Here is a 25,135-nt window from a genome sequence, read left to right on the forward strand (position 1 = left end):
GACCAGCCTGACCAACACTGTGAAACCCTGTCTCTACTAAAAATACAAAAATTAACAGGGTGTGGTGGTGCGTGCCTGTAATCCTAGCTATATGGGAGGCTGAGACAGGAGAATGGCTTGAACTTGGGAGGCAGAGGTTTTAGTGAGCTGAGATTGAGCCGTTGCACTCCAGCCTGGGTGATAGAGCAAGACTCCGTCTCAAAAAAAAAAAACAAAACTGTGTAGACATCTTTCATAGTCAGTACTCCATGTATCATTTTAAATGGTTGTATAGTATGTCATTCTTTTTTTTTTTTTTTTTTTTTTTTTTTTTGAGGTGGACTGGAATGCAGTGGCACGATCTCCGCTCACTGTAACCTCTGCCTCTGGGTTCAAGTGGTTCTTCTGCCTCAGCCTCCTGAGTAGCTGGGACTACAGGCGCACGCCACCACACCCAGCTAATTTTTGTATTTTTAGTAGAGATAGTGTTTTCACCATGTTGGCCAGGATGGTCTCAATCTCTTGACCTCGTGATCTGCCTGCCTGGGCCTCCGAAAGTGCTGGGATTACAGGCGTGAGCCACTGCGCCCGGCTCAACAATCTCTTACAGATGGACATTAAGATCTCCAATTATTCTGCTGTTTTAAACTATACAACAGAAATTGTTGTGTTTTGACCTGAGGCATTTTGGGTTGAAACATATAGAAGTGAGTGTAGTTGGTAATGATTTCCTCATGTCTGGCAGGAGGAATAGTGTGCCTTTTCAAATACTTTTTTTGTGACTTGTTTGCCTCACTTCCTGTTGTATGACTGAGAGGGAAGAGGGAGTAGTATTCCAGTATCCTAATTTGGGGATATATATGTTTCTCTGATTGCATACGATAAAATTGGGATAATTGTTCTAGTATCTTAATTTTGGAATATGTATGTTTCTCTAATTGCATATGATAAAATCAAACAGCTTTTTTCTGTGTCTATTCCTCTACTGTCAAGCAATTCAAATATCTAAGCTATTTTGTTTGAGTAGTTAGACATCCAGCATTGTAGAGACGGGGTCGTCTTGTCCAGGCTGGTCTTAAAATTCTGGGCTCAAGCAATCCTCCTGCCTTGGCCTCCCAAAGTGCTGGGATTACAGGCGTGAGCCACCGCGCCTGGCCTAAGATTATTTCCCCTCCCCCGGAGACAGAGTCTCGCTGTGCCACCCAGGCTGGAGTGCAGTGGCCCGGACCTTGGCTCACTGCAGCTTCCACCTCCTGGGTTCAAGCAATTCTTCCTGCCTCAGCCTTCCAAATAGCTGGGATTACAGGTGCCCTCTACCACACGCGGCTAATTTTTTTATTTTTTCGTTTTTAGATAGAGACAAGGTTTTCCATGTTGGCCAGGCTGGTCTTGAACTCCTGACCTCAGGTGATCTGCCCGCCGTGGCTTCCCAAAGTGCTGTGATTACAGGCATGAACCACCATGCCTGGCCCTCTAAGATTGTTTTTTAGTACAGATTGAGTATCCGTTTTCTGAAATGCTTGAAAACAGAGTACTTCAGATTTTTTTCGGAGTTTGGAATGTTTATATTTGCTGGTTGAGTTGAGAATCCCAAATCCAAAAATCAGAATGCTCCATTGAGCATTTTCCTTGAATATCATGTTGGCATTCAGAAAGTTTTGGATTTTTGTATTTGGGATGCCAAACCCATACTGCTGTTTTTTACTTTCTTCCTATTTTCCACTGCTGTGTTCTGTTGCTCCCATTTTTAGTTTTTGAATTAATCTTCAGGGTGTTTTCTTTTTCCGCTTTTTCTTTGCTATATATTTTTTTTACTGTAATAATAGTATTTTCAAACCAGTGATCTGCTTTTAAGCACATATTGAGCCAGTGTGCAGTGAAGTTTTAATGCTACCTGTGTTCATAAACTGTTTAACAACTGTTTTGTCGGAAACTGCAAGTTATGAGAGCGAAATGCAAACATTTTTAGACCCATCAATTTTTATTTTGACTTTTAATAATTCAAGATCCAAAATGATAGATAGATAGTGACGTGGAGCTTCTTGTATTCAAGTTTGTAAGTCAGATTTTGCAGTCACTGGCATGACTGCTTTAGACAGTTGTGCTAATAATGTTCATTGTACCACACCGATTCTACTTTAATACTCCTCAGATTCTTCATTCCTGCCCTATTGTTATTGTTTATTACTTGGTCCATTGATTTTATTCTTTTTTTTTTTTTTTTCTGATTTCAGTCTTGAAAGCAGTATTTTCAAAGAGGATGTTTTTCTTTTTATCTAATCAGGGACTTAGATAAGTTCTCTTAGATAAATTTTGGATAAGTAGAAACGTACATGTGTGTGTTTGAGATTGGTCTCCCTGTGCGTGTGTGTGTTTGAGACTGGGTCGGACAACTAGAAACGTGTGTGTGTGTTTGAGATTGGGGGGGTGTGTGTGTGTGTGTGTGTGTGTGTTTTGCTTTGTCATCCAGGCTGGAATGCAGTAACGCGATCTTGGCCTGCAACCTCTGTCTCCTGGGCTTAAGCGATCCTCCTACCTCAGCCTCCCAAGTAGCTGGGACCACACACATGCACCACCACGCCTGGCTAATTTTTGTATGTTTTGTGTAGACAGGGTTTTGCCATGTGGTCCAGTCTGGTCTTGAACTCTTGAGCTCAAGTGATCCACCAGCCTCAACTTCCCAGAGTAGTTTGTGTTTTTCATTACTTCCATGACAATCAGTGCTAACTTGTTAAATAATTATTGAGTGAGGAGTTTTTAAGCAGGACTAGGAAAAGGGATGAGGAGCAATCTTGCCTTTTCAGGCTTCCGTTTACCTCTTCTGTATTGAAAATACATGTATAGGGGTAATGGAAAGTTGGACTTGGAGACTAGCATATTTTCCCCTCTTGTTTTATATCTTCTATCTTGAAATTAGCATTGTTTCTTTCTTTTTTTTCTTTGTTTCTTTTTCTTTTTCTTTCTGAGATAGCATCTCACTCTGTCACCCAGGCTGGAGTGCAGTGGCGCGATCTCAGCTCACTGCAACCTCTGCCTCCGGGGTTCAAGCGATTCTCCTGCCTCAGCCTCCAAGAGTGGCTGAGACCACCTTTTTGTATTTTCTTTTAGTAGAGAGAGAGTTTCACCAGGAGGTCTTGAACTGCTGACCTCATGATCCGCCCGCCTCAGCCTCCCAAAGTGCTGGGATTACAGGCATGAGCCACCATGCCCAGCATTACTTTTTTTTATCTCCCATTCCGTGTTATGCAGAATGGATCTTACCTTTTTGCTTAAGTTTTAGGATGTTGACCTTAGGTTGATGTCTTCCCGTGGCCTGGAATTTCATTGTTGTAATTGGGTAGTTCCATTTTATTTTTCAAACTTCTATGTATAGTTCCTATTATAGCTCTTTTCCTCTCATATTATCTCGCCTATGTACTTTTATATATATACAGAATTATTTGAATGATAATTTTGGGGGATTTTTCCCCCCATTTCTTGGTGTCTTATTTAGAATTAGATTTAAGATCACTCAAGTTTCCTTTGTTTTTATTTCTTCAGTTAATAGTACCTTTGTAGTAATAACTGTCTTGGTGAACAAAAATCTCTAGAATAGACCTGGAGACCTTGGAAAGAATGTGTAGCTGTATTTTCATGTACCATCAGAAGGCACTAAGATAAGCAGATTCATGTACAGTGTAATCAGTTTTTTATTTCATTGAACTAAAAAAAAATTTGTTAAATTAATAATTTATATACAAATGTAATTTTACACAAGATTTTTACAGTAACACATACATAATTAATGACATCACAACTCTATTTGAAAAAGACCACTTCTAACAGCTAAATTTCAGAGAGCGAGCCTGATAATATTAGAAGGAAAATTCTGCCCAGGTGCAGTGACTCGTGCCTGTAATTCCATCACTGGGAGGCCAGGGTGGGAGGATTGCTTGAACCCAGGAGTTTCAGGATGCTGTTATCATCGTGTGCCTGTACTTTAGCCTGGGTGACAGAGTGAGATCTTGTTTCGAAAACAAAACAGTGAAGGAAAGTTTAGCCTAAGCTTTTAGGGAGCATGATGAAGGAAGGCAACAGCATTTCTCTCTTTAAAAATTGTTTGTAAATTGAGCCAGTTATTTTCATTTTAGTGGGAAGTTTTGTTTTTAACTAAAAATAACTTGAGGGGTGTATTAATAGAACTGTGTATCAAAAGTCTTTTAACCACATGAAAATTTGGTTTGATGTGAGTGTTGCTGTTGGTTGTTTTTAGTGTTTTTGTTTGTTTTGTTTTGTTTTTGTTTTACATTGAACAACATGGGTTTGAATGCTTTTAGTTTTTCTTTCTTGTTTGTTCATTTGTTGTTTTATCTCTCCAGTCACTTAAGTTGTTATTAGTGTTTAAAGCAGTAGAATATACAGCCAGGTATGATGGCTTATGCGTGTAATCCCAACAACTGGGAGGCCAACACAGGAGCATAGGAGTTTGAGACCAGCCTGGGCAACGCAGTGAGAACCCTCATCTCTTTTTTTTTTTTTTGAGATGGAATCTCGCTCTATAGCCAGGCTGGAGTGCAGTGGCGTGATCTCTGCTCACTGCAACCTCCGCCTCCGGGGTTCAAGCGATTCTCCTACCTCAGCCTCCCAAGTAGCTGGGACTACAGGAGCGTGCTGCCATTCCCAGCTAATTTTTGTGTTTTTATTAGAGACAGGGTTTCACCATGTTGGCCAGGATGCTCTTGATCTCTTGACCTTATGATCCGCCCGGCTTGGCCTCCCAAAGTGCTGGGATTACAGGCGTGAGCCACTGCGCTCGGCATCTACTTTGGGAGGCCAAGGTGGGTGGATCACAAACTCAAGAGATCGAGACTCTCCTGGCTAACGTGTTCAAATCCCGTCTCTACTAAAAATACAAAAAATTAGCCAGTCGTGGTGGCAGGCGCCTGTAGTTCCAGCTACTGAGGAGGCTGAGGCATGAGAATGGTGTGAACCTGGGAGGCGGAGCAGGCAGCAAGCAGAGATCGTGCCACTGCACTCCAGCCTGGGTGACAGAGCAAGACTCCATCTCAAAAAATAAAAAAGAAAGGATATTCATTAAAGGTGTTAATTGAAGAAGTAATTGTATGCACATTAGAGCTATTTAAGCCATTTTGAAGGAGTGTTGGAATGTTCGATAAAATGTGTTTTTCTTTCACCCGTACACTGCTTTGTGTCCCTCTCTCTAAGGATCTGTACTTAGGCTCCTATCTGCTTACATAAATTTTTGTTGCTTATGGAAGCATTTGCATGTGTAGTTAAATTCTCTAAACAATTTTAGGTTGAGAATTCTTTGCTCCTTCTAGACATATGTAACTGTAAGACATCAAAAGTGGAAATTCTAAGAATATATTCAAGAATGTTTTTATGTTAGCACTTGCCAAATAGCTCTTCCAAGAGATTATCAGTTTATATACATCTGTGCATTTTGGTTGAAAATGTGTATTTCCACACATCATTCTCAACACTTGGATTTAGAAAATCAACTTCTAAAAGTTTTGAGAATTTCATACATGAAAATATGTTTCAAGTTTAACCATAATTGCTATTGTGCACAATTTGCTTCTTTTTTTTTTTTTTTTTTGAGACGGAGTCTCGCTCTGTCGCCCAGGCTGGAGTGCAGTGGCCGGATCTCAGCTCACTGCAAGCTCCGCCTCTCAGGTTCACGCCATTCTCCTGCCTCAGCCTCCGGAGTAGCTGGGACTACAGGCGCCCGCCACCTCGCCCGGCTAGTTTTTTGTATTTTTTTAGTAGAGATGGGGTTTCACCGTGTTAGCCAGGATGGTCTTGGTCTTGTGACCTCGTGATCCGCCTGTCTCGGCCTCCCAAAGTGCTGGGATTACAGGCTTGAGCCACCGTGCCCGGCCTTTTTTTTTTTTTTTTTTTTTTTTGAGACAGATTCTCTCTCTGTTGCCCAGGCTGGAGTGCAGTGGCACGGTCTCAGCTTACTGCAACCTCCGTCTCCTGGGTTCAAGCAATTCTCCTGCCTCAGCCTCCCAAGTAGCTGGAATCACAGGTGCCTGCCACCACGTCCAGCTATTTTTTTGTATTTTTAGCAGAGAGAGGGTTTCACCATGTTGGCCAGGCCAGGCTGTTCTCGAACTCCTAACCTCGTGATCTGCCCACCTTGGCTTCCCAAAGTGCTGGGATTACAGGTGTGAGCCTCTGTGCCCGGCCACATTTGCATTTATTTATTTATTCATTTATTTTTGTTTAAATTTCTATGATTTACTGTTGGGTGGTTCATGTTTTTCTTACCTGCTTATAAGGGTACTTCAAATCAGCCTTTACATATGTGTTGCCAGTTATATTGTCAATTATTTACTGTATGTGCTGCTGATATTTTTTTCCTGATTTGTCATTTGTGTCTTAACTTTATGGTATTTATTGTATGGTGGCTGTTGTATTTATTTCTGTCTTTTGTTATTTCATTTTGACTTAGGTGCTAGTCCTATGGGAGTAAATGGAGGTGTAGGAGTTCAAACGCCGAGTCTTCTTTCTGACTCAATGTTGCATTCAGCCATAAATTCTCAAAAGTAAGTCTTACCATGGTTTATACCCTGAGTCACATTATAAATACTGGTTAACAATTAATTGTTTGAATTTTTAACATAGTTTCCTCGGTTTGACGATGTCTTTGAATACAGACAGATGTTTGAGTCCATTCTTTTCTTTTTTCGCTCTGTAGCCCAGGCTAGAGTGCAGTGGTGCGATCTTGGGTCACCGCAACCTCTGCCTCCTGGTTCCCGGTTAAAGTAATTATCCTGCCTCAGCCTCCTGAGTAGCTGGGATTACAGGAACACGCCACCATGCCCAGCTAATTTTTGTATTTTTAGTAGAGATGGGGTTTTACCATGTTGGCCAGGCTGATCTTGAACTCTTGACTTCATGATCCCCCGTCCGCCTCAGCCTCCCAAAGTGCTGGGATTGCAGACTTGAGCCACTCTGCCCGGCCTATTCTTTCTTCTTTCTACAGCCTTAATCGAAATTGTATTAATTATCTAGTGTAGCCTACACCTTCCCTAATAGAGTAGGATGTTGCAAGGTTACAGCTCCGTAACAGTCGGCCTTATCCTGATGTTAAGAATTAGTGCACCATCCTCAGCAATATGTCAAGACGTCTTCTCTACAAGAAAACAGAAAGAAGTTATCTAGGCGTGGTGGTATGCATCTGTACTCCCAGCTACTGAGGAGGCTGAGGTGGGAGGAGCACTTGAGGCTGGGAGGTCAAGGCTCCAGTGAGCCGTGATTACACCACTGCACCCCAGACTGGGTGACAGCGAGACTGTGTCTCAAAAAATAATAATTATTATTTTAAAAAAAGAATTAGTCCATCATCCAAATAATTCCCTGAGGTGAGCTGTGTTAAAATGACAGCTTAGTCCGATAACACAAGCCTTAGAAAACTAAGTGTAGGCTGGGCATGGCAGCTCTCCTATAATCCCAGCACTTTGGGAGGCTGAGGCAGACAGATTGCTTGATCTTAGGAGCTCAAGACCAGCCTGGGCAACATGGCAAAACCCTGTCTCTGCTAAAAATACGAAAATTAGCTGGGCATGGTGGCGCCCACCTGTAATCCCAGCTACGCAGGAGGCTGAGGCAGGAGAATCGCTTGAACCCCAGAGGCGGAGGTCGCATTTAGCTGAGATTACGCCACTGCGCTCCAGCCTGGGCAACAGAGTGACACTCCGTCTCAAGAAAAAATAATGGCTGGGTGCAGTGGCTCACGCCTGTAATCTCAGCACTTTGGGAGGCCCAGGTAGGCGGATCACTTGAGGTCAGGAGTTTGAGACCAGCCTAACCAACATGATGAAACCCCATCTCTACTAAAATACGAAATCAGCCAGACGTGGTGGCGGGTGCCTTGTAATCCCAGCAACTTGGGAGGCTGAGGTAAGAGAATCGCTTGAACCCAGGAGGCAGAGATTGTAGTGATCTGTGATTGTGCCACTACAGTCCAGCCTGGGCGACAGAGCAAGACTCCATCTCAAAAACAAACAAAATACAAAAGATTAGCTGGGAATGGTGATGCACGCCTGTAATCCCAGCTACTCAAGAGGCTGAGGCATGAGAATTGCCTGAACGCGGCAGGTAGAGGTTGCAGTGAGCCAAGATTGCACCATTGCACTCCAGCCTGGGTGACAGAGCAAGACTTTGTCTCAAAAAAAAAAAAAAAGAAAGAAAGAAAACATAACCAACAAAACCCAGAAAATTAAGTCTTATGATTTGTGTTAGGATGTCATTCTGCCCTCCAAAGAAATACAGCTTTCCCTCACACAGGTGTGAGCATGCACACTTTTTTTTTTTTTTTTTTTTTTTTTTTTGAGACGGAGTCTCGCTCTGTAGCCCAGGCTGGAGTGCAGTGGCCGGATCTCAGCTCACTGCAAGCTCCGCCTCACGGGTTCACGCCATTCTCCGGCCTCAGCCTCCCGAGTAGCTGGGACTACAGGCGCTGCCACCTCGCCCGGCTATTTTTTGTATTTCTTAGTAGAGATGGGGTTTCACCGTGTTAGCCAGGATGGTCTCGATCTCCTGACCTCGTGATCCGCCCATCTCGGCCTCCCAAAGTGCTGGGATTACAGGCTTGAGCCACCGCGCCCGGCCTGGTGTGAGCATGCACACTTTAAAATCAGTCTAGTCACACACTTCTCCCTGCCTAACTCCTAAATGCAAATAGAAGTGACATAGCATATTGATCCCATTACAATAATAAGTGTCAGCTTGAATTAAGTGAGGTCTTCTTTCTCCTACCTTTCTTAACTTAAAACTATTTGGTGACCCCTTTTTGAAGCCCAATGATGAGTGAAAATGCGAGTGTGCCCTCCCTGGGTCCTATGCCAACAGCAGCTCAACCATCCACTACTGGAATTCGGAAACAGTGGCATGAAGATATTACTCAGGATCTTCGAAATCATCTTGTTCACAAACTGTAAGTAAGATCGTGGACATTTCTCATTCGTAAAGAGATGTTATGTTAACATGCTTTCAATCTCCTGGGCATTTAATCACTAAAGGAATATTAGCAAATTTTCTGTAGCATGGACATTGATGTCGATACTTCTACTCTTGTGGATTTCTTACTGCTGCTGCTTTTTTCCTTTTCAACCTTTCTCACCATCTATAGTAGTCTTTCAGCTTTAATAGTATCTGAACTATTCTGTCTAGTGCCAGTAAATAATTAAACATTGTTTTTAGCTATTGCCTTTGCAAAACTTAAATATCTGAGAAAAACTAGGCCTCAGCTCATTAAAATATTGCAGTGATAACATCCTTTTCTGTTACTCCTGGAGGAGCGGGTTTTTTTGTTTGTTTGTTTGTTTGTTTTTTTGTTTGAGACAGAATCTCACTGTGTTGCCCAGGCTGGAGTGTAGTGGCACAATCTTGGCTCACTGCAGACTTCGCCTCCCGAGTGCCAGCATTCTCCTGCCTCAGCCGCCCAGGGAGCTGGGACTACAGGCATGCGCCACCACACCTGGCTAATTTTTGTATTTTTAGTAGAGACGGGATTTCACCATGTTGGTCAGGCTGACTTCAAATTCCTGACATCAAGTGATACGCCTGCCTCGGCTTCCCAAAGTGCTAGGATTACAGGAATGAGCCACCGCGCCTGTCCTGGTAGAACTTTTATTATGTTGATAAGTTGAATCTGGTAGGTTGGTCTCTCTGGGCTTCTTGTCTTCCAAATGTGCACATGGCAGTTTATTTTTTGAGAAGTTGATATATTTCAGGTACTCTCCCCTTACAAACTCCATCTTAATCTAAAGAGTTTTTGTCAGATGAAGGAGGGGGAGGCATATAGAGCAAGGTAATGAAATGTGCTCAGCATCATAAAAAGGTAGAGCTTGGACCTCGCCCATTACAGAGTTTACCCTTCAAACACCATGCAGTATTTTTTCTTGGAGAAGTCTTTTCATTTCACTTCCAGTTAATAGCAGGGTCTCCTTTATTGTATCCATATTTTTTAATTGATTGAGGAACTATTTATCATTTTGTCTTAATTTGTTTTTAAGTTACACCAGACTACCAATTATATATGTTTCATTTAGGAATTCTTTTTTTCTCCCAGGAACCCATGCTTGCCAATCATTTAGGAATTTTTTTTTTTTGAGACAGAGTCTTGCTCTGTCGCCCAGGCTGGAGTGCAGTGTCATGATCTTGGCTTACTGCAACCTCCGTCTTCTGGGTTCAAGCGATTCTCCTGTCTCATCCTCCCAAGTAGCTGGGGTTACAGGTGTATGCCACCACACCTGGCTAATTTTTATATTTTTAGTAGAGATGGGGTTTTACTGTGTTGGCCAGGCTGGTCTCGAACTTCTGACCTCAGGTGATCCACCTACCTCGGCCTCCCAGAGTGCTGGGATTATAGGCGTGAGCCACTGCGTTCAGCCAGGAGTTCTTCATTGGTAGCACTAAGTAATGGAATTTGACAAGGAAAGAACTTCACAAGTTTAATGAAATTACTCCTTTAATAAAGAATAACCAATCTCTTATTTTGTGACAAACTATTCAGTAACTTTTATTTAGTGGACAGAGATGATTATTTGGGATTGATATTTGACTTTACATTAAAAGTTTATTATATATGCTCAACTTTTCTACCAACTCGGTATTCTTCTGGACTTCCATTTATATCTTCTTTATCTGGTTCCTTCAAGTCCTATGCATCTGAGTACGAGATATCCAAATAAAATTAATGCCTAAAGACCACATTTATTAGTCATAAGAAATACTAGTGCAAAACATTCTGTTAGGGAATTGCATGAAAGTGAAAAACAATCTAACAGAATCATTATGAATTTCTGCTCTCTCCACTTCGGGTTTTTGGTTGTTTGTTTTTTATAAGCCTTTGTCAGAACACTTCAAGTTTTTGATGTCTTCACATTTTAGAGTGGTTAATAAATTTTATTTCAGTAAGCTAAGTAATAAATTTAGAAGAGTAGATGGAGCTCTGAAGGCTTCTGCTACCTGATACTATGACAAGGCCTGTTTTCCTCACTGTCTCTAGTATGTAGCCCACTGTAATATTTTGCTTTACATCTAGAGTAACAGGGACCAAAGAGTATTTTTTATAGAGTCATTTCTTATATTGTGCTCGGAAATACAGACAAAAATTCTTTTATCACAGAAAGACAATTTCATTTCAGTAAGTATTATATTTTAATGTATCTCACCTTGCCACTTTTTCTTTATGTGTTCCTCTATGTGTTCAGTGTATAAAAATTGGAAAAAGTCTAATTAAAATCTGACATGCTGGCCGGGCACAGTGGCTCACGCATATAATCCCAGCACTTTGGGAGGCCGAGGCGGGCGGATTATCTGAGGTTGGGAGTTTGAGACCAGACTGACCAACATGGAGAAACCCCGTCTCTATTAAAAGTATAAAATTAGTGGGGCATGGGAGCACATGCCTGTAATCCCAGCTACTTGGGAGGCTGAGGCAGGAGAATCACTTGAACCTGGGAGACGGAGGTTGTGGTGAGCCAAGATCGTGCCATTGCACTCCAGCCTGGGCAACAAGAGTGAGACTCCGTCTCAAGAAAAAAAAAAAAAGCTGACATGCTATTACACTGGTAGGATTTTCTTTTTCCAGCGTCCAAGCCATATTTCCTACACCGGATCCTGCTGCTTTAAAAGACAGACGGATGGAAAACCTAGTTGCATATGCTCGGAAAGTCGAAGGAGACATGTATGAATCTGCAAACAATCGAGTGAGTGTCTAGTTTTTTTTCTATTAATAGCCAAGATCGAGCCTGTTGTGGTTATTTTATTCCTTTTTGGCATGTACAAGTAGTACATGTGCTTCAGACGGGGACACGCTGTAGCTAACCTGTCTTATTATCACCAAGCACAGTTAGGATAACAATGCAATTTCTTAAGTGTATGTCATCAAGAATTTTATGTTTTTCCTCCTAATACAATGCACTCATGTGGCACTTTATCTGGTTGTCCTGTCAACCTAAAAAGTGGCTGAGTGCGTGCAGTGGCTCGATGCCTGTAATCCCAGCAGTTTGGAAGTCTGAGGTGGGCGGATCACTTGAGCCTAGGAGTTGGAGACCAGCCCGGCAACATAGCAAAACCCCCCATCTCTACAAAAAATACAAAAAATTAGCCAGGCATGGTGGCGCATGCCTGTAGTCCCAGCTACTCAAAAGGCTAAGGTGGGGGAATCACCGGAGCCTTGGAAGTCAAGCTACAGTGATTCATGGTTGTGCCACTGGTAACAGAGGGAGACCTTGTCTCTCCCAAAAACAGGAGGGGGTGGTGCTGAGCTGTTAACAGCTCTGTTCTCTCTTCACTGGAATATAATGAAGTAGCAACTTACTATTGTTAACGGCAGTTCAGTTTCTCTACGTAAGTTGAACTTTCTAAATTGGCACCATATAGAATGAAACTAGTATCTGTTCTCAGATTTTTTCTGTTACCTGGTGGTAGTTCCTTTTTTCCTCATCTCCCTTATTTTACTTCAACAATTCAAAAGGCGGAGTACTACCACCTTCTAGCTGAGAAAATCTATAAGATCCAGAAGGAACTAGAAGAAAAACGAAGGACTAGACTACAGAAACAGAACATGCTACCAAATGCTGCAGGCATGGTTCCAGTTTCCATGAATCCAGGGCCTAACATGGGACAGCCGCAACCAGGAATGACTTCTAGTAAGTGTTTTTTTGTTATATTTCTATTTGAGAGAAATTGATAATAAAATAGTTTCTATCCAGAGTCATTAATTTCTATAAGCTTGTGTAACTATTCTGGAGTTTTTTAAATAACCATTTGCCTTTGCAGAGAAAATAACTCATCTACTAGTCGAAACAGCAGAACAAGTATATTTAAGATGTCTGGGCATGGTACTTAACATACCTTGATAATCTGGCAATGTTTTTAGAGCCCAAGGTGTTAACTTCTCTAATAGTGACACCTGGAAAGCGATAGCCTACAGATATGCACAGATTTCTCTGAGACTGGCTTGTGTGGTAAGTAGCCAGTAGATGTTTGTAGGCTGACCAGGTTCAGGAGCCCTATAACACACATAATATCATATTACACTGTCACACTTCCTTCTTGACATAAAATATTCTAAGGCTGGGAACGCTTTTCTTTTTTTCGTTTTTCTTTTTTTTTTTCCTTTTAATTAAATTTATTTTAATGCTGAATTTACTCCCGTTACCATAAGTTTTTGTTTCTTCAGTTTCTTCTTGGATCTCTTTTTCTTCTGGGCAACCTCCTCTTCTGGTTTAGGAACAATCTATTCCTTTTCACTAAGGATCATCTCAGTGTGGCAGGGAAAGCTCATGTATGGGTTAATCCGACCATGAGCTCTGTAGGTCCGTCGGTGCATCTTAAGTGCTTTGTTCACTTGGATATGCTCGATGACCAGAGAATCTACATCTAAACCCTTAAGTTCAGCATTACTGTCTGCGTTTTTAAGCATGTGCAGCAAAAATTCAGCACTCTTTGGGCCACCGACCTTATGTCCAGCCACACTGCTTGGCCTGGGCACATCTGCCAACTCCACCATTGTAAGGTCGGAATTGTACACACTGTTTCTGTAAAGTGACATCTTTCAGATACTTCGTGGCTTTTCGAATATGCATACCCTTGATGGCCTGGGCAGTTTCACGAGTGTTCTTAAAGTGAACACGAAGATTGGAACCTCTTGATTTGCATGATTTCGTGGGGTTCTCCGGGTCAAGTGAACAGCGAACCATTTTCACAGATTACCTCAGGCCGCTTAGGGAAAGAGGTTTTTGTTTTTGTTTTTGTTTTTTAAAAAGAGACAAGAGTCTCACTCTGTCAACCAGACTGGAGTACAGTGGCGTGATCTTGGATCATTGCAGCTTCCGCCTCCCAGGTTCAAGCAACCTGGGATTGCTTGATTCAATCAAGCAAGGATTCAGGCACGTTCAAGGATTACAGGCACGTGCCACCACGCCTGTCTTAATTTTTTTATTTTTCATAGAGATGGGGTTTTGCCCTGTTCGCCTGGCTGATCTCAAACTCCTAGCCTCAAATGATCAGCCCACCTTGGCCTCCCGAAGTACTGATTACAGGCATGAGCCACCGCTCCCTGCCTAGAAGCATCATTTAAAATTACATTTTGACAGCTTCAGTTTCTGGTTATAGCATCATTATTGACCTGATGAATTAACCAGATAGCCAAGACTATGATAAATTGTCTTAATCTTTGACTTATTGGTAGGATCAAAGTAGTGAAATATGGAGCAGGCACACCATTTTCAGGAATGACACAGGCTGTTTAAATGCTGTGAGCAAGGCTGTGATAGGAAAAACCTGCATTTACTGAGTTAGGAAATGCTCATGACCTATCAGAAAGTGCCAGCTGAGCCAGCAGGTAGTAAACCTCATACCATCAGTAGATTATAGGTGGGCTAAGAAGTTCATCTCTTTCATTCATTGAAGTAGTAAAGTAAATAACCATTGGTTACCACTGACCTTTAGCAGCCTCATTTGCTAACTGAAGTGTGCCAGGTACTGTTTTCTAATGTGTAAAAAGATGGCAGGAGCAACATTGCTGAGGAAATAGCATATGTGGAGGCTGCCCAATAGTAAGGAAAAACACATATTTTTTGAGTAGTTTGTTAGAGAACAAATTTTGAGGAATGAAAAAGTCGAGATTAGAGTTGAGACTGCTTCAGTACATGATTTGAACTTGAGTAGTAACTAAAGATTTACATGCGGCCGGGCGCGGTGGCTCAAGCCTGTAATCCCAGCACTTTGGGAGGCCGAGGTGGGCGGATCACGAGGACAGGAGATCGAGACCATCCTGGCTAACTTGGTGAAACCCCGTCTCTACTAAAAATACAAAAAAATTAGCTGGGCATGGTGGCGGGTGCCTGTAGTCCCAGCTACTCGGGAGGCTGAGGCAGTAGAGTGGCGTGAACCCGGGAGGTGGAGCTTGCAGTGAGCGGAGATCGCGCCACTGCACTCCAGCATGGGCAACAGAGCAAGACTCTGTCTCAAAAAAAAAAAAAAGGCTAGGCGCAGGCCGGGCGCGGTGGCTCAAGCCTGTAATCCCAACACTTTGGGAGGCCGAGGCGGGCAGATCACAAGGTCAGGAGATCGAGACCATGGTGAAACCCCGTCTCTACTAAAAATACAAAAAATTAGCCGGGCGAGGTGGCGGGCGCCTGTAGTCCCAGCTACTCAGGAGGCTGAGGCAGGAGAATGGCGTGAACCCGGGAGGCGGAGCTTGCAGTGAGCCGAGATCGCGCCACTGCACTCCAGCTGGGCGACAGAGCGAGACTCCGTCTCAAAAAAAAAAAAAAAAAAAAAAAAAAAAGGCTAGGCGCAGTGGCTCACACCTGTAATCCCAGCACTTTGGGAGGCTGAGGTGGGTGGATCACGAGGTCAGGAGATCGAGACCATCCTGGCTAACACGGTGAAACCCCATCTCTACTAAAAATACAAAAAAATTAGCTGGGCATGGTGGCGGGCACCATTAGACATGATTCATAGCTATTATCCATGGAGATAGTCTGTTGCATGCCAACCAGAGGCAGACTTTGTTAAACAGTAACACATTAAATGCTGTAATAGCCTCACTTTTTTTTTTTTTTTTTTTTTTTTTTTTTTTTTTTTTTTTGTGAGACAGAGTCTTGCTCTGTAGCCCAGGCTGGAGTGCAGTGGTGCGATCTTGGCTCACTGCACCTTCCGCCTCCCAGGTTCATGCGATTCTCCTGCCTCAGCCTCCTTAGTAGCTGGGATTACAGGTGCCCACCAACACTCCTGGCTAATTTTTTTCTATTTTTAGTAGAGATGGGGTTTCGCCATGTTGGCTAGGCTGGTTTTGAACTCCTGACCTCAAGTGATCCACCCACCTCAGCCTCCCAAAGTGCCAGGATTACAGGCGTGAGCCACTGTGCCTGGCCTATAATGGCTTCAATAGCTTATTTTTCTATCAACATTGAAAGCACCCGGGCTTATAAAGGAATACCAACAAATCCTCTTGGAGACATTTTTCTGTATTCCAGAAATAACATTTTCTTCAAATTTCTGTCTAGTTCAGAGCTTTATTTTGTGTGATTCATACTCAATTTTCAAAGGTATTATTAAAAATATTTTGTGGGGTTTGTGTGTGCAGTGAGTTTTTTTTTGGTTGTTTAAGGGCAGATGGTGGAAAGATACTTCTTTATTTCTCTTTTTTACTCTAGATGGTCCTCTGCCTGACCCAACTATGATCCGTGGCAGTGTGCCAAACCAGATGATGCCTCGGATAACTCCACAATCTGGTAAATAGTGAAAAAAAAAAATTTATTTTAAAAGAATCCCTGGTGTACTGCAAGATAATACTTGCTACCTTGATACCCACTTTATACCAACAGCAAGTGTCATGATTACCTGCCCATAGAGGAAGAGGGGGTGAAGAGCAGGTTGGTTGGCAGATCACAGGGCAGGTGACATTAAATGATCAAACATCCATTTAAAAACAACTGCAGGCTGGGCGCATTGGCTCACGCTTGTAATCCCAGCACCTTGGGAGGCTGAGGCTGGTGTACCACCTGAGGTCAAGTATGAGACCATCCTGGACAATGTGTCGAAACCCTGCCTTCTAGTAAAAATACAAAAATTAGCCAAGTGTGGTGGCACAGGCCTGTAATCCCATCTACTCGGGAGGCTGAGGCTGGAGAATCACCTAAACCCAGAAGGTGGAGTTTGCAGTGAAGCGAGATCTTGCTGCTGCACCCCAGCCTGGGTGACAGCGAGACTCCGTCTCAAAAAAAAAAAAAAAGCAGATTGTAAAATTTGTAAAATTCAGTTTGAAGATCCTGTTAATAATGTCTGTTTACAACTGCTGTGAGACATATTTATTTATACTTACAAGGTTGAAAGCCAGTTTATTAGTCCTGATAAAATACAGAATCAGGGCCGGGCACGGTGGCTCACACCTGTATCCCAGCACTTTGGGAGGCCTAAGCGGGCGGATCACAAGGTCAGGAGATCGAGACCATCCTGGCTAACACGATGAAACCCTGTCTCTACTAAAAATATAAAAAATTAGCCAGGCGTGGTGGTGGGCTCTTGTAGTCCCAGCTACTCGGGAGGCTGAGGCAGAAGAATGGCGTGAACCCAGGAGGCGTGCAGTGACCCGAGATGACACCACTGCACTCCAGCCTGGGCAACAGAGCAAGACTCCGTTTCAAAAACAGATGTAGAATCAGACATAAGAATTCTGTCTTTTATTCTTCAGTTTCAGAAAGGCGTTCAGATCTAATATTTTGCACATATTCACAGGTTTGAATCAATTTGGCCAGATGAGCATGGCCCAGCCCCCTATCGTACCCCGGCAAACCGCTCCTCTTCAACACCATGGACAGTTGGCTCAGCCTGGAGCGCTCAACCTGGTTAGTTTGACGTCTTTAGTAATCATTTTGGCCTTTACCTGGTATTTTGAAAATCCTGTTTGTTCCTAATTTATAAATGCTTACAGTTATTTAAACAGACCATAACTCCTAGTTCTTCTGTAATTCTTCTGTATTTAATTCTACTAGAAAGCTGACCAAAAAACGAAAACAGCCAGGCCCTTGTCCCTGGAGTGTCCATGTTTAGTGGCCTGCATGCGTTTTCATGGTCACCTCTCTTCCCTGATGTCTGTCTTCCCTTCTCCAGGCAGAGAACTGTCTTTTTGCAAGGTTGATGGTGCATTTGCCTGGTTCTTGAGCTCGGAGAAGAGAGGCTAGGCTTCTGCTCCTTATGTGAACTCTTAACCACTTCATCTCTCTACCTTGACCCCGACCCTCCTGCTGCCCTTTAGAGTTAGCTGGTGCCTCTGAATCTTGGCCCCTTTGGGGCCCCTTCTTGTCTTATGAAGTTTTTTGCCTTTGGAGATTTCTTTCTTTAAGGCCTGAATTTGTGTAGGGTAATTTTAGAAATGAAATATAACATTGCTAGAGCATTTGTGGACCATGAATGCTCCCAGATTCTGCCACAACTTGTAAGATTTTACTTGTTTTTACATATTATGGGTCTTAGAATTTGTGTTATTACTACATCACTGACATGAGCTCATGAAATTGTGATTAACTCTCCTCACTTAACAGAGCATGCAAAGAAAGTTACCTGCTATCCTTGTGCTAGACATATTTGTGTACCAAGAGAATGTGTGTTTGTTCCATCCTCTTACTATTTCTTGAGAGTAGACCTAGGTAAACTGTGAGGCTATTTCCCTTTTTCTGCACAAGAGTCAGTTGTTCTATAACTTTCTTCCTTCTCCTCTCCAGCCCTCTTCACCTATACTCCTGTCTTTGACTTTGCTTAATAAACCTGACATTAGGACCTTTTGATGATTTTAGTTATAGTAGAATAACTGTAATGAAGCAGTTTGGTGATCTGTGTTTTTTTGCAGCCTATGGGCTATGGGCCTCGTATGCAACAGCCTTCCAACCAGAGCCAGTTCCTTCCTCAGACTCAGTTCCCATCACAGGGAATGAATGTAACAAATATGCCTTTGGCTCCGTCCAGTGGTCAAGCTCCAGTGTCTCAAGTATGTCTCATAAGTGGATTTTTTACTTTTTTTTGATTCTTGAAATTTCTCTTGACGTAGGTTTTTATAGGAAAGAGTGGCAGCAGATAGTGGGTGAAAACAGATGATTTTTTTTAAAAATAACAGTTTTAGACTTGGGGTGTTCTGAACCTTAAGAGATTATTCTGTGACATAGCAATGGTGTTAATTGTTACAAATTAGGAAATAATATAAATGGATGGTTTTGTTTTTAGTAGTGAACACTTTTAAATAAATCTTAGAATTAAACACAATGTAGAAGGAATTCTGGCTGAAGAGAGCATAGGCAGGCCCTAGAGCACTGTGCTCTCAATTCTGTCGTTTTTCTGCAGTGGCTGAGGCCATTCGGCTGAGTGGTTTGAAGTCTGTTTACTTAAATACTGTATCAATGGTGCTGTCCAAAGCTATATCCCCAGTAACAGGGTATTTTACACATTTTGAAATAGACACATTGCTACTCTTTGTTTAACCAGTTTGTGTCCTAAATTCATATAACGTGCCATGTATTTCCTTAATTCTGTTTTGAATTGCTATCTTATGTTTTTTATTTTAACAGGCACAAATGTCTAGTTCTTCCTGCCCGGTGAACTCTCCTATAATGCCTCCGGGGTCTCAGGGGAGCCACATTCACTGTCCCCAGCTTCCTCAACCAGCTTTGCATCAGAATTCACCCTCGCCTGTACCTAGTCGTACCCCGACCCCTCACCATACTCCCCCAAGCATAGGGGCTCAGCAGCCACCAGCAACAATTCCAGCCCCTGTTCCTACACCTCCTGCCATGCCACCTGGGCCACAGTCCCAGGCTCTACATCCCCCTCCAAGGCAGACACCTACACCACCAACAACACAACTTCCCCAACAAGTACAGCCTTCACTTCCTGCTGCACCTTCTGCTGACCAGCCCCAGCAGCAGCCTCGCTCACAGCAGAGCACAGCAGCGTCTGTTCCTACCCCAACAGCACCGCTGCTTGCTCCACAGCCTGCAACTCCAGTAAGTAGAGATTTGATTTAGGCAGAATCATTAGAGCTGTACTGTAGTATTATATTATTTCTGGGTCATTTCTATTACTCTCTTTTGCTTTATCTCTTACTGTTTTCTCCACAAGTAGAGTGTAATCTGTTTTTCATTAGGGACTTTCTTATCCTGTTTTGCGTTCCTGTGATAGGACCTAACGTAGCAGGAGTGTAAAGATTTTATTTAGCTCTGACTTTGACCATTACGTTTCATGTTGTATCCTGAGGTCTGAAGGTACGTAGAGGGGTATGACAAGGGGACACAGTCCTTCTCTTTATTTAGTATATTATTTAGTGTAACACATAAATTTTACATATATTTAAAGAATCTTTTTCAAACAGTTTGAGCTTTAAAACTTAGAGATTAAATCGAAAAATTGCAGATTTGGGCAGGCGCGGTGGCTTATACCTTTCATCCCAGCACTTTGGGAGGCCTTGGCGGGCAGATCACTTGGGGTCAGGAGTTTGAGACCAGCCTGGCCAACGTGGTGGTCAGAGACAGGTCAACCCTGTCTCTACAAAAAAATACAAAAATTAGCCAGACGTGGTAGTGGGTACCTGGGAGGTGGAGGTTGCAGTGATCCAAGATCACGCCACTGCACTCCAGACTAGGTGACAGAGTGAGACTCTGTCTTTAAAGAAAAAAAAAAAATTGCAGATTTATGAGTCCCTGTGGCCCTAACCAAAGTTAAAAAATTATCTAAGATGAGAGAATTATATACCCAGAACAACCTGTAGCTTCCTTGTGAGAGGTTGGTTATGTATATAATAAAAATCCAAATTCTTATCTAATAGTTGAATCCTTATTAATATAACTTTTTTTAAGGGTTTAGAAGCTTCTACTTTGATATCGATACTAATATATTCTCAGTCACGTTGATGAACTGAGAAGTCCCATGAGTCACAGCCATTTTATGAAGTACTGTACTTGATGGACAACTGGTTCATCGTGGCCTCTGATAGACAAGGAGGGACAGAATGAGAGAGGAACCAGTGGATCTGCTTGATTTTATTCTTTATAAAATCAAAGTAGTTCCAGAAAATACTGACTTCTCATTAGGAGGTTTCTTATGACAAGCCTTAGGGAAAAGACAGAGAATGCCAGTTATCTCATTAGAATCTAGTGATTCCAAACAGCCACTCTGTGGGACATCATTATATTTATTGTCTCCTTTTCTGTATCTTTGAAATTTTCTCTGGTGAGAAGGTAAAAACAAGCCAGTCTTGGCCGGGCGTGGTGGCTCAAGCCTGTAATCCCAGCACTTTGGGAGGCCGAGACGGGCGGATCACGAGGTCAGGAGTTCGAGACCATCCTGGCTAACACGGTGAAACCCCGTCTCTACTAAAAAATACAAAAAAACACTAGCCGGGGCCGGGCGCAGTGGCTCAAGCCTGTAATCCCAGCACTTTGGGAGGCCGAGACGGGCGGATCACGAGGTCAGGAGATCGAGACCATCCTGGCTAACATGGTGAAACCCCGTCTCTACTAAAAAAATACAAAAAAAACTAGCCGGGCGAGATGGCGGGCGCCTATAGTCCCAGCTACTCGGGAGGCTGAGGCAGGAGAATGGCGTAAACCTGGGAGGTGGAGCTTGCAGTGAGCTGAGATCCGGCCACTGCACTCCACCCTGGGCGACACAGCAAGACTCCGTCTCAAAAAAAAAAAAAAAAAAGATAGCCAGTCTTTATTATTTTCTTTCACTCGCTTCTGTATAAATGTGAGCTCCTCTGAAGCAGACATCTTTGAAATCCCCACACACTGCCAGATAATGATAGTTATCAATGAAATAGTTGCTGGCTCTTTGATGTACAACCAGTATTTACAAGTCTTAATTCTCCTGTTCTTAAGTATAATTAAAGGAGGTGAAATGGGCAGAGCAAATGAAAACACCGTGAATGAATATAAGCCAAGAAATAGGTGGCTAATTCTGCTGTCTTGTTGCTTACCTTACGTTCTGATTGTATCATTGGCAAACACTGTGTGTGTGTCACCCACTCCCCTTGTTTTTCTGCCCAGCTTTCCCAGCCAGCTGTAAGCATTGAAGGACAGGTGTCAAACCCTCCATCTACTAGTAGCACAGAAGTGAATTCTCAGGCCATTCCTGAGAAGCAGCCTTCCCAGGAAGTGAAGATGGAGGCCAAAATGGAAGTGGATCAACCAGAACCAGCAGATACTCAACCGGAGGATATTTCAGAGGTGAGAGAGTAGGGCAATTACTGTTTGATTTGGTTAGGACCCCAGTCTAGGAACCCAGTTTTTAAAAAATATTACAGAAAAATACTTTGATAATTAGATCTCATGGCATAGATTTTGCATGAGAAAGGATGTTCAGACTACTGATTCCCAACTAGATATCTTTGGAATACTAAAAACTCTTACCTTTTAGTCTAAAGTGGAAGACTGTAAAATGGAACCTACAGAAACAGAAGAGAGAAGCACTGAGTTAAAAACTGAAATAAAAGAGGAGGAAGATCAGCCAAGTACTTCAGCTACCCAGTCATCTCCAGCTCCAGGACAGTCAAAGAAAAAGAGTGAGTCTCTTAAACCGTTTGTTCTGGAGATACATGAAGAAACCAAAAACTCAGGGCAGAATTGCAATCATGCCTCTTAGGCCTCAGAAGTTGCCATTAATGTGATTTCATTAACCTTGAAGCCCTGGGCCTGGTCTCTTCATTGTTATTAATAATTTTTCTTTCTTTCTTTCTTTTTTAATATTCACTTGCAGCAACCAATGAGTTAGTCATTCCCCTCATTTCTTCAGGGTTCCGTGTGTTAGTATCCCCTAAAAATTTTCTTATTTTTCAAGAGAGAAATGTTTGTAAATAGCCTTGACTAAAATGCAGGAAAGAATAGCAATAATAATAGTATTTGTCATTCACCTCCTGTGTGCTAAGTACCCACATTGTCTCATTTAATAATTTCTTTCTTTGTCTCTTTTTTTTTTTTTTTTTTTTTTGTTGTTGTTGTTGGATTCGGAGTCTCGCTGCATCGCCAGGCTGGAGTGCAGTGGCATGATCTCAGCTCACTGCAAGCTCCACCTCCCAGGTTCACGCCATTCTCCTGCCTCAGCCTTCCGAGTAGCTGGGACTACAGGCGCCCGTCACCACGCCCGGCTAATTTTTTTTGAATTTTTAGTAGAGACGGGGTTTCACTGTGTTAGCCAGGATGGTTTCGATCTCCTGATCTCGTGATCCCCCTGTCTCGGCCTCCCAATAGTGCTGGGATTACAGGCGTGAGCCACTGCGCCCTGCCTTTTTTTTTTTTTTTTTTTTTTTTTTTTTTTGAGGCGGAGTCTCGCTCTGTCACCCAGGAGGGAGTGCGGTGGCACGATCTCGGCTCATTGCAAGCTCTGCCTCCTGGGTTCATGCCATTGTCCTGCCTCAGTCTCCTGAGTAGTTGGGATTACAGGCGCCCGCCACCACGCCCAGCTAATTTTTTATATTTTTGGTAGAGATGGGGTTTCACTGTGTTAGCCAGGATGGTCTCCATCTCCTGACCTCGTGATCCGCCTGCCTCAGCCTCCCAGGGTGCTGGGATTACAGGCATGAGCCACCATGCCCAGCCGTCTCTTAAACTTAAACCTAACATTCGTCATTAAAATAGTACGTGTCTCTTTTTCTTTGGGTCTAAAATACCAAGCAGTTTAATGAAGGAGTCTTCTGTTGTGTGCCCCTGACTCCTTGTAGTATAAGACAATACCAGATCTAGTCTAGTTCCTGACTTGTTAAATACTGATGTCATGAAGAAAGACTTTTCCTTTCTTGCTTGACTGCATCTCCCTCTAAACATGAGTATCTTGTATCTTGTGAACCCTTTTTTTTTTTTGGAGATGGAGTCTCACTCTGTTGTCCAGGCTGGAGTGCAGTGGCGCGATCTCGGCTCACTGCAACATCTGCCTCCCGAGTTTAAGCAATTCTCTTGCCTCAGCCTCCTGAGTAACAGACTAGCGCACCACCACATCCAACTAACTTTTTGTATTTTTAGTAGAGATGAGGTTTCACCAGGTTGGCCAGGCTGAAACTCCTGACCTCAAAGTGATCCGTCCACCTCAGCCTCCGAAAGTGCTGGGATTATAGACGCAAGCCACTGTGCTTGGTCCCGTGGACTGTCCCATTTGGCAGTCTCTTCATAAATTTTTAGAAGCCTTTGGATTCTGTTTCTAATTGACCAAGTCTGTCTTCACTGAATTTGTGACTGAAAAGTTAAGCTGAGGGTGAAGGGTGTTTAAAGGTGATAAGATGCAGTTTTTTAGGAGCTGCCTGAAGCAAAGCAGGGCTTAGAATCTAGAACCAGTAATTGAGCCCGTAGCGATATTTCCATGGGGACAGAGTAGTTAATTTTGTTATTTGATTCTTGGGGTGCTTTTAGAGCTTCAGCCTGAATGGTTTTTTTAAAGTTCTTTTGCTTAATTGATAACTAATTTCAAATGCACTTTTTAAGTTTTCAAACCAGAAGAACTACGACAGGCACTGATGCCAACATTGGAGGCACTTTACCGTCAGGATCCAGAATCCCTTCCTTTTCGTCAACCTGTGGACCCTCAGCTTTTAGGAATTCCTGTAAGTATTTGGTGGTACTTCTGACTTTGTTTTTTAATTTGATAACAGCTTTGTTGATAGATAATTTACTTTCCAAACAGTGTAGCCACTCATTTCAGATTTACAGTTCAGTGTTTTGTTTTGTTTTTTTCCTGAGACAGGGTCTTATTCTGGTTGCCCAGGCTGGAGTGCAGTAACACAATCTTTGCTCACTACTGTCTCCACCTCCTGGGCTCAGGTGATTCTCCCATTTCAGCCTCCTGAGTTAGCTGGGATTACATTCATGCGCTACCTCACCTGGCTAGTTTTTTGTATTTTTTAGTAGAGACGGGGTTTTGTCATGTTGCCCAGGCTGGTCTTGAACGCCTGGACTCAAGCAATTGGCCCATCTCAGCCTCCCAGAGTGCTGAATTACAGGTGTGAGCCACTGGGCCTGGCCTAATTCAGTGATTTTTAGTATATTCACAGAGTTGTGCATGACACTTTTATTTTCATCATCTGAAAAAAATCCTTTACCATTAATAGTCACTCACTGTTTTCTCCCGTAGCACCCCAGTCCTCAACATCAGCAGACTTCATTCTCTCTCTGGATTTATTTGTCTGTTCTACACGTTTCATTAAATTGAAACATATAGTATGTGATTATTTGTGCCAGGACGTTCCTTAGCATAATGTTTTCAAGGTTCATCCATGTTATGTTGTAGCATGAATCAGTACCGCATACCTATTTATGGCCCAATAATATTCCATTATTTTTCTTTACCTGTTGATGAGTTGATAGACATTTAGGTTGTTTACACGTTTTGACTATTAAGATAGGACCACAGTGAACATTGATGTATAAGTTTTGTATGGATTTAAGTTTTTGTTTCTTCTTGGTATTTACCTAGGAGCAGAATTCCTGGGTTATACAGTTTGTTTACTTTTGTTTTGTTTTGTTTTGTTTTATTTTGAGATGGAGTTTCACTCTTGTTGCCCAGGCTAGAGTGCAATGGCACGATATCAGCTCAACACAACCTCTGCTTAGCAGGTTGAAGTAATTCTCCTGTCTCTCAGTCTCCCAAGTAGCTG

General features: G+C 42.7%; 1 protein-coding gene across 2 annotated transcripts in view; it reads left to right on the plus strand.

The window, feature by feature from the left end:
• Nucleotides 1-25,135, plus strand: part of LOC105464388 (E1A binding protein p300) — an 89,603-nt gene that overhangs the window by 40,756 nt on the left and 23,712 nt on the right. For both annotated transcript variants that reach the window (XM_071080643.1, XM_071080644.1), the window contains 11 exons: nucleotides 6,437-6,530; nucleotides 8,786-8,923; nucleotides 11,585-11,702; nucleotides 12,473-12,647; nucleotides 16,164-16,241; nucleotides 17,245-17,354; nucleotides 18,356-18,493; nucleotides 19,068-19,502; nucleotides 21,543-21,722; nucleotides 21,913-22,057; nucleotides 23,967-24,085. In XM_071080643.1, the coding sequence (XP_070936744.1) occupies nucleotides 6,437-6,530; nucleotides 8,786-8,923; nucleotides 11,585-11,702; nucleotides 12,473-12,647; nucleotides 16,164-16,241; nucleotides 17,245-17,354; nucleotides 18,356-18,493; nucleotides 19,068-19,502; nucleotides 21,543-21,722; nucleotides 21,913-22,057; nucleotides 23,967-24,085 (1,730 nt within the window). The remainder of the gene's footprint in view (nucleotides 1-6,436; nucleotides 6,531-8,785; nucleotides 8,924-11,584; nucleotides 11,703-12,472; nucleotides 12,648-16,163; nucleotides 16,242-17,244; nucleotides 17,355-18,355; nucleotides 18,494-19,067; nucleotides 19,503-21,542; nucleotides 21,723-21,912; nucleotides 22,058-23,966; nucleotides 24,086-25,135) is intronic.

The sequence above is a fragment of the Macaca nemestrina genome, chromosome 15 (genome assembly GCF_043159975.1).
Source record: "Macaca nemestrina isolate mMacNem1 chromosome 15, mMacNem.hap1, whole genome shotgun sequence".
In the NCBI taxonomy this organism is placed as follows: Eukaryota; Metazoa; Chordata; class Mammalia; order Primates; family Cercopithecidae; genus Macaca; species Macaca nemestrina.